General features: G+C 44.0%; 1 protein-coding gene across 1 annotated transcript in view; it reads left to right on the top strand.

Moving 5' to 3' along the window:
• Nucleotides 1–13,528, top strand: part of si:dkey-34d22.1 (discoidin, CUB and LCCL domain-containing protein 1) — a 149,925-nt gene that overhangs the window by 103,877 nt on the left and 32,520 nt on the right. Inside the window, exons 5-7 of the mRNA XM_059949557.1 lie at nucleotides 1,202–1,274; nucleotides 4,950–5,083; nucleotides 11,070–11,107. Coding sequence (XP_059805540.1) covers nucleotides 1,202–1,274; nucleotides 4,950–5,083; nucleotides 11,070–11,107 — 245 coding nt within the window. The remainder of the gene's footprint in view (nucleotides 1–1,201; nucleotides 1,275–4,949; nucleotides 5,084–11,069; nucleotides 11,108–13,528) is intronic.

The raw sequence follows: 13,528 nt of genomic DNA, 5'->3' as shown, positions 1-13,528 counted from the left end.
GTGGATCGTGCCGTTGCGTGTGACAGAGAGGCGACAGAGAAGTCGGTGCATGAAGGCAGTGGACTGCCTGACAGCGAGCGATCATACGAGTGGCCTTTCTTGTGATCGCAAGACCCTGTTGGGCATCGTTAATGTGGGATGCTGCAAGTCCGATTCGTTGATTTATTGGCGGGCTGTGGGGGAGCTGCGTGGCCTCGGTCGTAGCCAGGTCTGGGCCTCAAGCTGAAGTGTCTGCCGCCTGTGGAGCAGCATCCAAGCTGGAGTCAGTGTTGCCCCCTAGTGTTCACTCAGCAGAAGACAAACCATATGTTTGCAGATTTCCGCGACATTCACAGACTCTAATTTTTTGTGACTGCACAAGTCCACAATCCCTTATCCGAAATTCTGAAATCCAAAAATCTCCGAAAACCTAAGTTTTTTTTTGCCAACAGCCGACGTCACCCAGGTGTGACATGGCGGCACCAGCAGAGGCCACCAGACGTCGGTTGTGGCTCGGCGCTCATACTGGTTACACGTGCATTTGCTGTTCACTGATATTTTGTGTTCATTGTTGACTTTGTGTTTAATTTCACTGTGAAAATGTCAAAAAGAACTGCAGATACCCCTATGGGTAACAATGAGAAAAAGAGAAGGAAGCATCTATCGTTATCAATAACACTGAATGTTTTTGTTGGAAATAAAAAAAAATTCTTGTCATTATTCCCTAAACAATACAGTATAACAACTATTTACATGGCATTTACATTGTATTAGGTATTATAAGTAATCTAGAGATTATTTAAAGCATACAGGAGGATGTGCATAGGTCCGGAGCTCCGTCGGGTCCTAAAGTCCACCTGCACTGAGTCAGGTTAAATAAGGGACTTGAGCATACGTGTTTTTTAGTATCTGCGGAGTGGGGGCAGGAGGGTCCCAGAACCAATAAGGAGGGATTCTGAAATCTGAAAAATTTTGAATTCCGAAATGCAACTGGCCCCAAAGATTTCGGATAAGGGATTGTGGAATTGTATTTTGCTGATATCTTATATGGGGTTTGTGCTGTGTGTGACTGTTGGTACTATGTTCTCTTGTCTGGCTATATTCATGGGTATTCAGGTACAGATGAATGACAAGTAAACTTGAACTATTGACAATGATACATTGATCTAGACTGTGCTTTGATTTGATGTCTTGTGGTCACTATTTCTTGTTTTCATTACAGCAAATATTGTCCAGCAGGCTGTAAAGGTGTTAGCGGCGATGTCTGGGGAAACCACCAGGAGGGCTATCGTGATGTAAGTATAAATCAAATATAAAGATACCTTCATTCCATGGCCCAATCTCCTCCCCTATCACATTACTTTTTCTTCAGTCCTTGACTTCTTCCACCTATCCCCTCCCAGCTTCTCAATTCATCCCCCTCCCCCACCCATCTACCTTCCCCCTACCTGCCAGCTTCTACTCCTTCCCCTGCCACCTTAGTTTGGCTTCTCCGCCCTGCCTTTCCATTCCTGATGAAGTGTCTCAGGCTGAAGCGTCCACTGCTTATTCCTCTCCATAGATGCTGCCTGACCTGCTGAGCTCTTCCAGCATTTTGTGGGTGGTTCCTTGGATTTCCAGCTTCTGCAGAATCTCTTGTGTTTATAATGCAACATGAAAGTTTTCTTAGTGTATCTGGGTGCAGTCAAAGTTCCATTTCCTGCTTAATTAAATTGGTCTTAATTTCTGATTTTGCGCTGCTGGTTTAAGAGATTTGACAGATGTGGACAATTAAACACCATGCAGAGCTGCTTGCATAGGTGTTTGGTGCAGATCTGATTGGGACTACGGGTATTTGTGACAAGTGTATAGAAAACAACTTCCTAAGGTTGTTATGGCCAGGGGTGGTAATAGGGATGAACTCCCACTACCTATTAAATGCTCCCAATGGCATGTGTCTCAATTAGCCTCTGACAACCAAGCCCAGTTCCTGGCCTTCATGTGTGGCTTAGCTACTAAGCCTGGTGGAACCGTTTCTACAGGAGAAGGGATAAAGCTGGGTTCCAGCCAGCAGCCTGCGAGTGTTGGGTGATGAGGTTGTACTTTTATGTTTATTCAGCAGGAAAGGAAGAAAGGAAGTAGCTTCCACGTTGTAGACACCTTTTGCCATTTCATTAGATCATGGCTGACTCTCGACCTTGTCGACATTTGTCAGAACTCCATATTCCCCAAGTCTCCTCTGCCAATCCCAGCCTGGAATATACGGTGGGGCTGTGAATTGGTGGCACTCTGGGGAAGAGAATTTGAAATATCCGTAACCTGCTGTGTGGAGATTTATCTACACCTCATTAAATGACCAACTTTAGTAGAGATACATCTCTACCAAAGGAGATGTCAGGGACTCCTTCCCTCTGCTAGCCTGTAGGTCACCCTTGGGCAAGGTGTAGCATCCAATTAGCCCCCGATCGGGGTCACGTGAAGCCATGGGGGCAGGTGGTGAATGGTTGTATGAGCAGCCGGTGCACATCACAAGTCCTGGTTATGTGACCACTGACACCAGGCAGACAATCTCTGAAGAGTATTGATAACGGCTGGGGTCACCCATCTTGTAAAGACACTGCCCAGAAGAAGGCAACGGCAAACCACTTCTGTAGAAAAAAAAATGCCAAGAACAATCGTGGTCATGGGATATGACAAAGTGCATAATGATGATGATTCTTCCCTTCTGCCATCAGATTTCTGGAAAGTTTATGAACTAATTAGCTCTATCTCAGACTTCCCTTGCACTGTTTCTTTCAGGATTTATAGCATTTTTTTGTCTTTGCACTGTACTGCTGCCCCAAAACAACACATTTTATATCATATAAGTTCGCAATAATAAACCTGATTCTGATTCTAATAAATCAGGATTATAGGCCAGTCAAAGTCAAGTCTATTGACAATAAAAGACATGTAATGTCATTTGCAATAAAACCACAGGTTTTTTATTGGACCTGTGCTCTATGTATTCACAGGTATGTCATAAAATAAGATTTATTATCACTGACTTATATGATGTTAAGCCTTTTGTTTTGAGGCAGCAGTACAGTTTTCAGACACAAAAACTACTATAAATGAGAAATATATAAAGAATGTTACAAAGGACTAGTGAACAAGACTAGGGATGAATTGCGGAAGGATCTGATCAAGTTACACAGATTAAGTATGATGCACTTTTAAGGTTTTAATTGCTGAAAATTCTGTCAGAATGGGGCAATACGGTAGCGTAGTGGTTAGCACATACGCCTTACAGCGCCAGCGATTGCCGATCGGGTTTCAATTCCCAACCATATCTGTGAAGAGCTTCTCTCCATAATCCCGTGGCTTTCCTCCGGGTGTTCCAGTTTCCTCCCAAATTCCAAGGGCGCACGGGTTAGTGAGTTGTGGGCATGCGACGTTCGCAATACTTGTGGGCTGCCCCCAGTACGATCTGCACACTGTGTCGGTAGCGGCACTGCAAACAAGCCAGTGTCGCTGCTGGTGACCACACAGAGAGTTTTCCCGTATGGCGTGCCCCCTGATCAATCCAATGATAATTTTCCAAAAAGTTGAAGAGATGTATTCAATCCTTTATTAGCAACTAGCAAAACATATAATCTTGAAATGAAACTGGTTGCCCCACTACAGGAAGGATGTTGAGGCTTCAGAGAGGGCGCAGAAGAAGTTTACCAGGATAATGCCCGGCTTAAAGAGCATGTACTATCATGAGAGGCTGGACAAACTTGGGTTGTTTTCTCTGGAGTGGCAGAGGCTGAGAGGAGATTTGATAGAGGTTAATAAAATTTATGAGAGGCATAGATAGAGTGGAGAGAGTATCTGTTTAATAGGTTTTAATATGTCTAATACCAGAAGGCATGCATTGAAGGTGAGAGGGGTAGGTTCAAAGGGGCTACGAAGAGTAAGGTTTTTACTCGGAGTGATGGATGCCTGGAATGTGCTGCCTGGTATGATGGTGGAGGCAAATACATTAGAGGCTTTTAAGAGCCGTTGAGATAGGCACATGGATGTGAGGAAGATGGAGAGATATAGACATTATGTAGGATGATTAATGTTTGTTTTTTTTTTATTTGCTTTCCAGCTGGTTCAGCTCAACATTGTAGGCCAAAGGGCTGGTTCCTGTGCTGTACTGTTCTATGTTCTGTATTCTTTGCTTTGAAACTAAAACCAATGATATTAAATGTACTTAAGTGAAGTAAGTGATTTCAAATATAATTAAGCAAAGTTAAGTGGTCAACAAAAGATATGATGCCCGACAGTCCCCAGCTCTAAAAATTCTTTTTTTAAATTTATTCATTTACGGGATGTGGGAGTCGCCAGCTAAGCCAGCTGGCTTAGTTGCCCATCCCTAGTTGCCCATGAGAAGGTGGTGATGAGCTGCCTTCTCGAACTGCTGCAGCCCCTGAGGTGTGGGTACACCCATGGTGCCATTGGGGAGGGAATTCCATGATCTTGACCCAGCTACATTGAAGGAGCAGCGATGTGTTTCTAAGTCAGGATGGTGAGTGGCTTGGAGGGGGATTTCCAAGTGGGGAGGGGATGTTCCCAGGCATCTGCTCTCCTCGTCCTTCTAGACGGTAGTGGTCTTGGGTCTGGGAGGTGCTGCCTTAGGAACTTTGGTGTGATGTTACAGTGTATCTTGTAGATAGTACACACTGCCACAACAGTACACACTGCCACAACTTCCCAAGACAAAACATGAGCACCCTAAACCCTACCCATGTGACTAGCTACCACAAAAAACGCACAACACAGAATAAAATGCACAAGTGATGCATTTTCACTGCATGTTTCGATGTACACGTGACCAATAAAGCTAATCTTTAGAACAATTCGGGAGTCCACCAGCGGAAGCTTCTACTGAAGATTCCAGGGCAGAGGGAACCTCATTCAAAAGATGCTGATAATTTTTTCTTGAGTAATTTGTAGGTTCTGACTTCCTTTCCGCTCCGTAGACCTCGGTTCTGTGTAAGGCGGCTGTACATGCAGGAGCAATAGCAGACGAGCAGGGAGGCCAGGTGTCGGTGACACTGAAGAAAGGCATCACTCTGTACGAAGCTGCTTCTGCAAATGGGATTATAACCAGGAGGTAAGTAAAGAATTTAATCACTTCAGAAAGGCAAAAAAAAAAGACGGGGAGATCATTGCTTGTCAGACGTCGGAAAGTGGTAATAAAGATTAAAATTGAGGAAGGTAAGCCTTATTTATCACATTCACATCAAAACATATGAAGTGCGCCATTTGCATCAATGACCAATGCTGTCCGAGGGTCTGCTGATGCCAGACCGTATGTGTTGCTACACAATCTGACACCAACGTAAAAAGATAAAGATTAAACGAGAGACCATCTGCAGGTGCTGGAGATCCAAACAACACACACAAAATGCTGGAGGATCTCAACAGGCCAGGCAGCATCTTTGGGGGAAAAAAGTGCAGTCGACGTTTTGGGCCGAGACCCTTCGGCAGGACCGAACGTCGGCCCAAAATATCGACTGTACTTTCTTCCATAGGTGCTGCCTGGCCTGCTGAGTTCCTCCAGCACTTTGCGTGTGTTGCTAAAATAAAGATGAACTTTTTTTGTGCCATGTACATTGAAACAAATGAATCACTTGTGTCAGCAACTAACAAATTCTGAGGATGTGGCATACAAATATTGTCATGCTTCCTGCATCAACAGCGAATGCCCACAACTTACTGATCCTAAATTGTACATCTGCAGAATGTGGCAGGAAACCAGAACGCTCAGAGGAAACCCATGGGGGTACGTAGAGGCACGTGGTAAAATAGGCCGTAGTCAGCATGGTTCCTCAAGGGAAAATCTTGCCTGACAAATCAGTTGGAATTCTTTGAAGAAATAACAAGCAGGACAGACAAAGGAGATTCGGTTAATGTTGTGTACTTGGATTTTCGGAAGACCTTTAACAAGGTGCCACACATGAGACTGCTTAATAAGCTATGAGCCCATGGTATTACAGGAAAGATTCTGCATGGATAAAGCAGTGGCTAACTGGTAGGAGGCAAAGAGTAGGAATAAAGGGGGCATTTCTGGCTGGCTGTTGGTGACTAAAGATGTTCCACAGGGGTCTGTGTTGGAGCCAATTCCATTTGCGTTACGTGTCAATAATTTGGATGATGGGATTGAAGGTTTAAGGAAGTAGAGAGGCTGTAGAAGGATAGACAGATTAGGAGAATGGACAGAGAAGTGGCAGATGGAACACAGTGTCGGGAAGTGTGTGGTTCTGCACTTTGGTAGAAGAAATGAAAGGGCTGACTATTTTCTAAATGGAGAGAAGATACGAACATCTGAGGTACAAAGGGATTTGGGAGTCCTTGTGTAGGATTCCCTAAAGGTTAACTTGCAGGTTGAGTCTGTGGTGAGGAAGGCAAATGCAATGATAGCATTTATTTTGAGAGGGCTAGAGTATAAAAGCCAGGGGTTTGATATTGAGACTTTGCAAAGGACTGATGAGGTCTCACTGGTGAGTATTATGAGCAGTTTGGGGCCCCTTATGTTAGAAAAAATGTGCTGAAACTGGAGAGGGTTCAAAGGAGGTTCACGAAAATGACTCTAGGACTAAACAGCTTGTCATATGAAGAGCATTTGATGGCTCTGAACTTGTAATCACTTGAATTTAGAAGAGTGACGTCATTGAAACCCATCAATGGTGAAAGGCCTTGATGGGGATGTAGAGAAGATGTTTCCTATGGTGGGGGAATCTAAGACCAGAGGATGCACACTCAGAATAGAGAATGTCCTTTTAGAATGGAGATGAGAAAGGATTTCCTTAGCCAGAGAGTGGTGAATCTGTGGAATCTGTTGCCACAGACAGCTGTGGACACCGTCTTTATGTATATTTAAGGCAGAGGATGTTAGATTCTTGCCAGGTCAAGGCATGCAGAGATTTGGGGGCAAGGCAGGAGACTGGGGCTGAGAGGAAAAATCGATCAGCCATGATGAAATGGCGAAGCAGACCTGATGGACCAAATGGCATAATACTGCTCCTATGTCTTATGGACTCTGAAAGATTCATGAAGGTGTTACTGGGACTGGAAGGGCTTGAGTGTTTTCTCTGGATCTTCAGAGCCTCAGGGGCAACCTTATCAAGATCTGTAAACCATGAGGGGCACAGGTAATGTGAATGGTGATGGCCTTTTCCCAGGGTAAGGGAGTCTAAAACCAGAGTGAGAACAAAAAGACTTACAAGGGATCCAGTGTTAACATTTTCAGTTAGAGGGTGTTGGGTGTTGTGTGTTTAATATATTACTAATACAGGTGTGTCCCCCCCCTTTTACAAAGGTAGAGCGTTTCTATGAAACCTTTCTTAAGCTGAAATTGTGTAAAGCGAAGAACCATTAATTTATATGGGAAAAATTTTCATAAAAGCAAAAATCCTCTTTGCAATGCAAAAACAGGTTACTTATGTAGGTCTTTTGTAAAAGTGAAGTGGCATAAAATAAACATTCGTAAAGTGGGGGACGCCTGTATTGTAAGTATATTGTTTGATTAAGCATCCCTGTTCATTTCAATAATTCATCACAGTTTATATGTAACAATACGTGAATGTCATATGTCATGATGCTACCATGTCATACAAAGCTTGAAGTATAAAAAGAAGCCCGCATTCCTGGCTCCTTTGTTTTCCTTTCAATTAGCTTTTATGTTTTGGAGTTACAAAACATAACAGTGGGGATGAGGAAATTGTAACGAACCCAAGCTGACTACGTACTTGTTGAAGTGCAGCGGTACATTTGATTTTTTTAAAAAGCACAGCGAGAAATGATCGAGTAAAAAAGAAACAGCATCACACGTACTTCTTCAGGAGGAGAAAATGTTCACATTTAAGAAAAGGCCGAAAGCTGACCAAATTCAGGGGTTCATAGATTGTGAGTACAGGATGATAGTAATCATAAAAAATGAGCAGAAATGGCTGGCCGCATCAGAAAGATAGACATCTTTGATTATATATAACTGGATATTACATATGGAGTGGATTAAACAGTATTTTAAAGCAAATGAAGTAACCAATGTGAAATAGATACCAGTTTTGCTTAGTCCATTGGGTTTAAAGGCATACAGTTTGCTTTGATGTTTAACTGCTCCAACCAAACTAGCCGAAATGAGCTTTGCTGATATCATGAAAGTAATGCAGGAACATTTAGAACGAAAGCCATTGTTGATTGCAGAATGCTTTAGGTTTCATAACCAGAAGTAAGGGGAGTCAATTTCAGTGTAAGTGGCTCAATCGAAGAAGTTGTCTGAGCATTGTCAGCTCCGTAATGGGTGTAATGATGCCCTGAGAGATCATTTAGTTTGTGGAATCTTACATGAAAGCTTTCAAAAACGGCTCCTAATTGACACACAACTTGTGTTTAAGGGAGCAATTGAAATTGCTGCATCAATGGAAACAGCAGACAGATGCAATCAAGTTCCAGTTAAGAATGAAAGTGAGTGTGAATAAAACTGCAACCTCCATACTGAAACCGGCTTGGCTGAACAAATTGTGTTACTGTTGTGGAAAGGGCTCCACATAACACCAGACCAATGCAAGTTTAAAGGTGTCTGATAATGATGAGACTAACACAGGACTGGGTAGCCTTGAGATTTACAATCTAAAAGCTAACAATAGACATGCAATATTGATTACGCCAGAACTGAACAGCAAATTAATTTAAATGAAATTGGACACTGGCTCAGCTGTTTCAGTAATTCCACAAAATGAGTTTAAATAACATTTTAAAGGTACTGAACTGAAGCCTGCAGATATCCAATTAAGAACTTAAACTGGAGAAAGATTACTCCTGTGGGAATGAGATTTGTAACAGCGAAATACAATAACAAAGAAACCACTTTGCATTTGTATGTGGTAAAATCAGGAGGGCTGATATTGTGGGGACCAGGATTGGCTGAGACAACTACAGCTTGATTGGAGATCCATCCATGTTTGCATGTCACATCCCCTGCTATAGAGTCAATTGGAAGTGAATTAAGAAAGGTACTGGATGACACCACAGCAGTGCTCAAGGATGGCATTGGAAAATTCAAACATATCAAGGGTAAAATATTGTTAAATGAAAAGGCCACAGCCGAGTTTTACAAACCCTGTCTGGTTCCTTATACTAAATGTGATAAAGTAGCCAGTGAGCTAGATTGTATGGAGGCTGAAGGAATTCAGTCCAAGGTTGAGTGGAGCCCGTGGGCAATGCCAGTAGTCCCAGTAGCCAAGAAGAATGGGTTTGTTCAGATCTGTGGTGATTTTAACGTCACCATCAACCCAGCACTGAAAGTAGATCAATACCCTCTGCCTGGGATAGAAGATATCTTTGCAAAGCTTTCTGGAGGAAAACACTTCAGTGAAGTGGACTTCACTGAGGCCTACCTACAGATGGAGATGGAAGAAGAGTCCAAAGAGTTTTTCACCATAAACATTCACAGAGGGCTTTTTCGCTGTAATAGGCTTATTTTTGGAGTAGCATTTGCACCTGCACTCTTGCAGAAAACTATAGACCAGGTGCTGTAAGGCTGTCTGGCCACCCAGTATTTCTTGGATAACATATTTGTTTCCTGTGAGGATCACATGGAATCCCTCCAAAATCTCAAACAGTGTGAAAAAGACAGTGCGACTATGGGCTCAGAAGAGCAAGGTGCAACAAGTGTGGATTATTTAAACCAAGCATCACTTACTTGGACACCACATTGCATGCAAGGATTACACTAGTGTGCTGAGAAAATTCAAGCAATGGTGGATTCCCCAAAGGACATTTCACAGTTGTGGGCCTTTTCAGGATTTGGCAATTACTATACCATGTTCCTGCCTAACATGGCTACTGTGCCCCTCCCCTTGAACTCATTACTACAGATCAGGAAGAAATGGCAATGGACAAAACGGTGTGAGGTGGCTGTCAAAAAGCAAAAGGAAATGGGTGAGTTGAAGAGAAGGACACGTGTCTGTGACATTGTGACTATTTGCATGCTCCCCAGTGTCATAGACATAAATGGTCACAAGGTTATGGTGGGTAGCACGGTAGCATAGTGTTTAGCTTAACACAACCCTTGGTTGGTGGATCAGGTTTCAATTCCCACTGTTGTCTGTAAGGAGTTTGTACGCTCTCCTCGTGCCCTCCAGGTGCTCTGGTTGCGGGCATGCTGTATTGCTACAGGAAGCATAGCAACACTTGGCAGCTGCCAAACACTTCCTCAGATTCTGTTGGTCGTTGATGCAAAATATGTATTTCATTGTATGTTTCGATGTGCGTGTGACAGGTAAAGCTAATCTCTAAAACATCTTGGGGTTCAGTTGTTAGGATAACAAGATTTGTTACTGCCTGCTCCTGAGTCTAGTCCGGATACTGGAGGTTAAGAGGCCATTTCCACAGCAGAGGTTGGGCGCCATGGTGACATAGCGGTTAGAATGATGCTAATACAGCTCAGGCAGGCGGAGTTCGGAGTTCAAAATGGCGCTGCCTACAAGGAGTTTGTACGTCCCTTCCCGTGTGCACGTGGGTTTCCTCTGACTGCTCTGGTGTCCACCTACACTCCAAAGGTGCACGAGTTAGTAGGTTAATTCATCATTGTAACATGATTGCTTACTGTCTGTTAAGCCGTTGGTGTTTAGGGCAGCAATGAAGGTCCTCCGTCTCTGATGGTGTTCAGGGCTTCCTTCATCATGTCAGTCGCTTCCTCTCAGTTTTCACTACAGTCAGTCATGCAAGTCCCGGATGGAGACTCAGGAATACCACAGTCAGATGTTGAAAGATTCTTCATTGCTGTTTCCATAACAATTTTGTTTTACCAGTCAGGGTTGTTAACCCTGAGCTGAAATCCCAAACCTGAAGGACAGGTGGTCCATTCTTGGTCTGGCCTCTACCGTTTGACCTCTGTGGCATGGGTGACCCTACCAAGAGCTGAAGCATAAAGCCCTGACTCCAGCCAACTTCACTCTCCGGGTTACTGAGGCACGCAAGCCTCCAAACCCTACGACAAGGTTGTGGTCCTCTGATTAAGTTAGTGTTAACTAGGTGAGTTGATCAGCTTTCTTTTCCATTGATAACCTGAAGCACTGTCCATTTTCTTCCAGGGGTCCCTTGTCTGAGAAACGCATCAAGATTAACAAAGGTAAATAAACAGACATGTCATTACTGTGATTTACTTCTCTCAGGCTGTGGACAGTAACGGAAACTCTGCAATTCACTGCTCATCCCGGACTGGCCTCAACTAATGTCGGTGGGATGGGAGCTGGAATCATCTGTAGGTGGAGACGGGAACATGGCAGTACGCTAGCATAGTGGTTAGCACAATGTTTTATGGTACCAGTGACTTGGGTTCAATTCCTGCCACTGCCTGTAAGAAGTTTGTACATTCTCCCCATGACCGCATGGGTTTCCTCCCCAATCAGGGCCATGAAAAGCCATGGGAGCAAATGCTGGATGGTCATGTGAGCAGCTGGTGCATATCACAAGCCCTAGTTCTGAGACCACTGACACCAGGCAGATAATCTCTGAAGAGTATTGATAATGGCTGGGGTCACCCATATGGTAAAGACACTGCCCAGAAGAAGGCAATGGCAAACCACTTCTGTAGAAAAATTTGCCGTCACCAATCACGGTCATGAAAAGACTCTGATCGCCTAGGTCATGTGACATAATGATGATGTCATACATCACAGCCCATCGTGATGATGAAGACCAAATGGGTGGTATAGTGGCACATCAAATCAAGCCACTGCCTCAGAGCACAGAGACCTGGGTTCAACGAATCAAAGATTCAAAGCACATTCATTATCAATATTTACAGTGTTCAACCCTGAGATTCATCGTCCCACAGACATCCACAAAACAAAGAAAAACCCTAGAACCCGTTCAAAGAAAACCATCAAACCACACACACCATGGGCAAAAAAAAACCAAATGACGCAAATAGCAACAAAAAAAAAGAATGGAAAACACAGACTATAAAACACAAAATTGAAGGAGTCCAGGCATATTCAGTTCAGCTCAGTGTTCGTTATCTGTAGGCCGCCCTGATTCAAAGTCGCCCAAAATAGCGACAGAAGAAGGAGCGACCAGAAACCAGAAACACATCGTAATGTGAACTACAGAGTCCAATCCACAAATGGCATCGATTAAACCTTACCCAAGGCCCAGAACTCTGGCACCATCCTCCAACAGCATCGAGGCAGAGGGGTTGAGGGGTGGGGAGAGGGAGAGAGAGAATGAAAATTAATCAGAATCAGAAAATTAAAACACAGGGGACCCTGCTTCAGGAGCAGCGAGTGAGAGAGACTGTCACACTCAGAGTCCCCACATGGACAACAGTAAACAAGGGGCTGGTAGACGGCGCTGAACACCCACTCACCCTCCGCTCGTGCCTCGGTGATTTCAATCTTCCTCGGCTTTCCAATGGGTGAAATCCGCGAGAGACGGAGTCGATCATTGGTCTCTGGGCTTCAGTGCGGTAACGTGTTGGTCATGACACAACAGACACAGTTCATTGGATGTTTTGATGTACAGTACAAGTGACAAATAAAGCTCATCTTTATCTGTAACCTTTATCACTGTGGGACGATGGTGGACAACACAAACTCAGTTGGCCATAGTCCTTATTACAATGTATCTCGCAAACACAAGGAAATCTGCAGTGCTGACAAAGGGTCTCGGCCTGAAACGTTGACTGTGCTTCTTCCTATAGATGCTGCCTGGCCTGCTGCGTTCCACCAGCATTTTGACTATGTATCTCTCTGGAATTCTCAACTAGCAAACCTCATCGGGCACTTCTGCCAATCAGATTCAAGACTGCTTAATATCAATTCCAGTACTCAAGTGCTGAGGAGAATGAAATAACAGTTACTCAGGGTCTAACGCAGCACAAGAAAACACAATAAGATAAAGAACCTTCCGTCCTGCCGAAGGGTCTCGGCCCAAAATGTCAACTTTTTTTTCCCACAGATGCTACCTGACCTGCTAGTTCCTCCAGCATTTTGGGCATGTTGCTTGGATTTCCAGCATCTGCAGATTTTTTTCTAGTTTGTGAGATAAAGAACGCAATAGTTTAAAAAAATACACACAATAAATATAAATACCTACACGAAATAGCTTATAAACATTGATTGATTATCTCTGTCTCTGTGTCTATCCCCATCCGATCTACCCGGCTCCAGATTGGAATAGAGCCACGCGTCCCAGCCATCCCCCAATTTAAGCTTAGCCTAATCACGGGACAATTAACCTATAAAATGTCAGACCCACACGGTCACGGGGAGAGGGTACAAACTCCTCACAGGCAGCGGCAGGAATTGAACCCCGGGCCTCTGGCACTGTAAAGCGTTGTGCTAACCGCTATGCCCAGGTACATGATAAAGGTGCGGTGGGGTGGGTGAGTGGGTGGAGAAAACGATGTTGCTTTCACCGCTCTGTCACTGCCGCAGTTGAAAAGGAGATCTCCACAAATTGGAAGGAATTTGGAAAGAGGCTACCCCTGATGAGAATCCAACACCGAGCAACACTGCATAACATCTCAGTTATCATCTCTCTGTCTCCC

The sequence above is a fragment of the Hypanus sabinus genome, chromosome 24 (genome assembly GCF_030144855.1).
Source record: "Hypanus sabinus isolate sHypSab1 chromosome 24, sHypSab1.hap1, whole genome shotgun sequence".
Classification (NCBI taxonomy): domain Eukaryota; kingdom Metazoa; phylum Chordata; class Chondrichthyes; order Myliobatiformes; family Dasyatidae; genus Hypanus; species Hypanus sabinus.
Note: the sequence above shows the minus strand (reverse complement) of the source record. Positions and strands in the feature narration are given on the sequence as shown.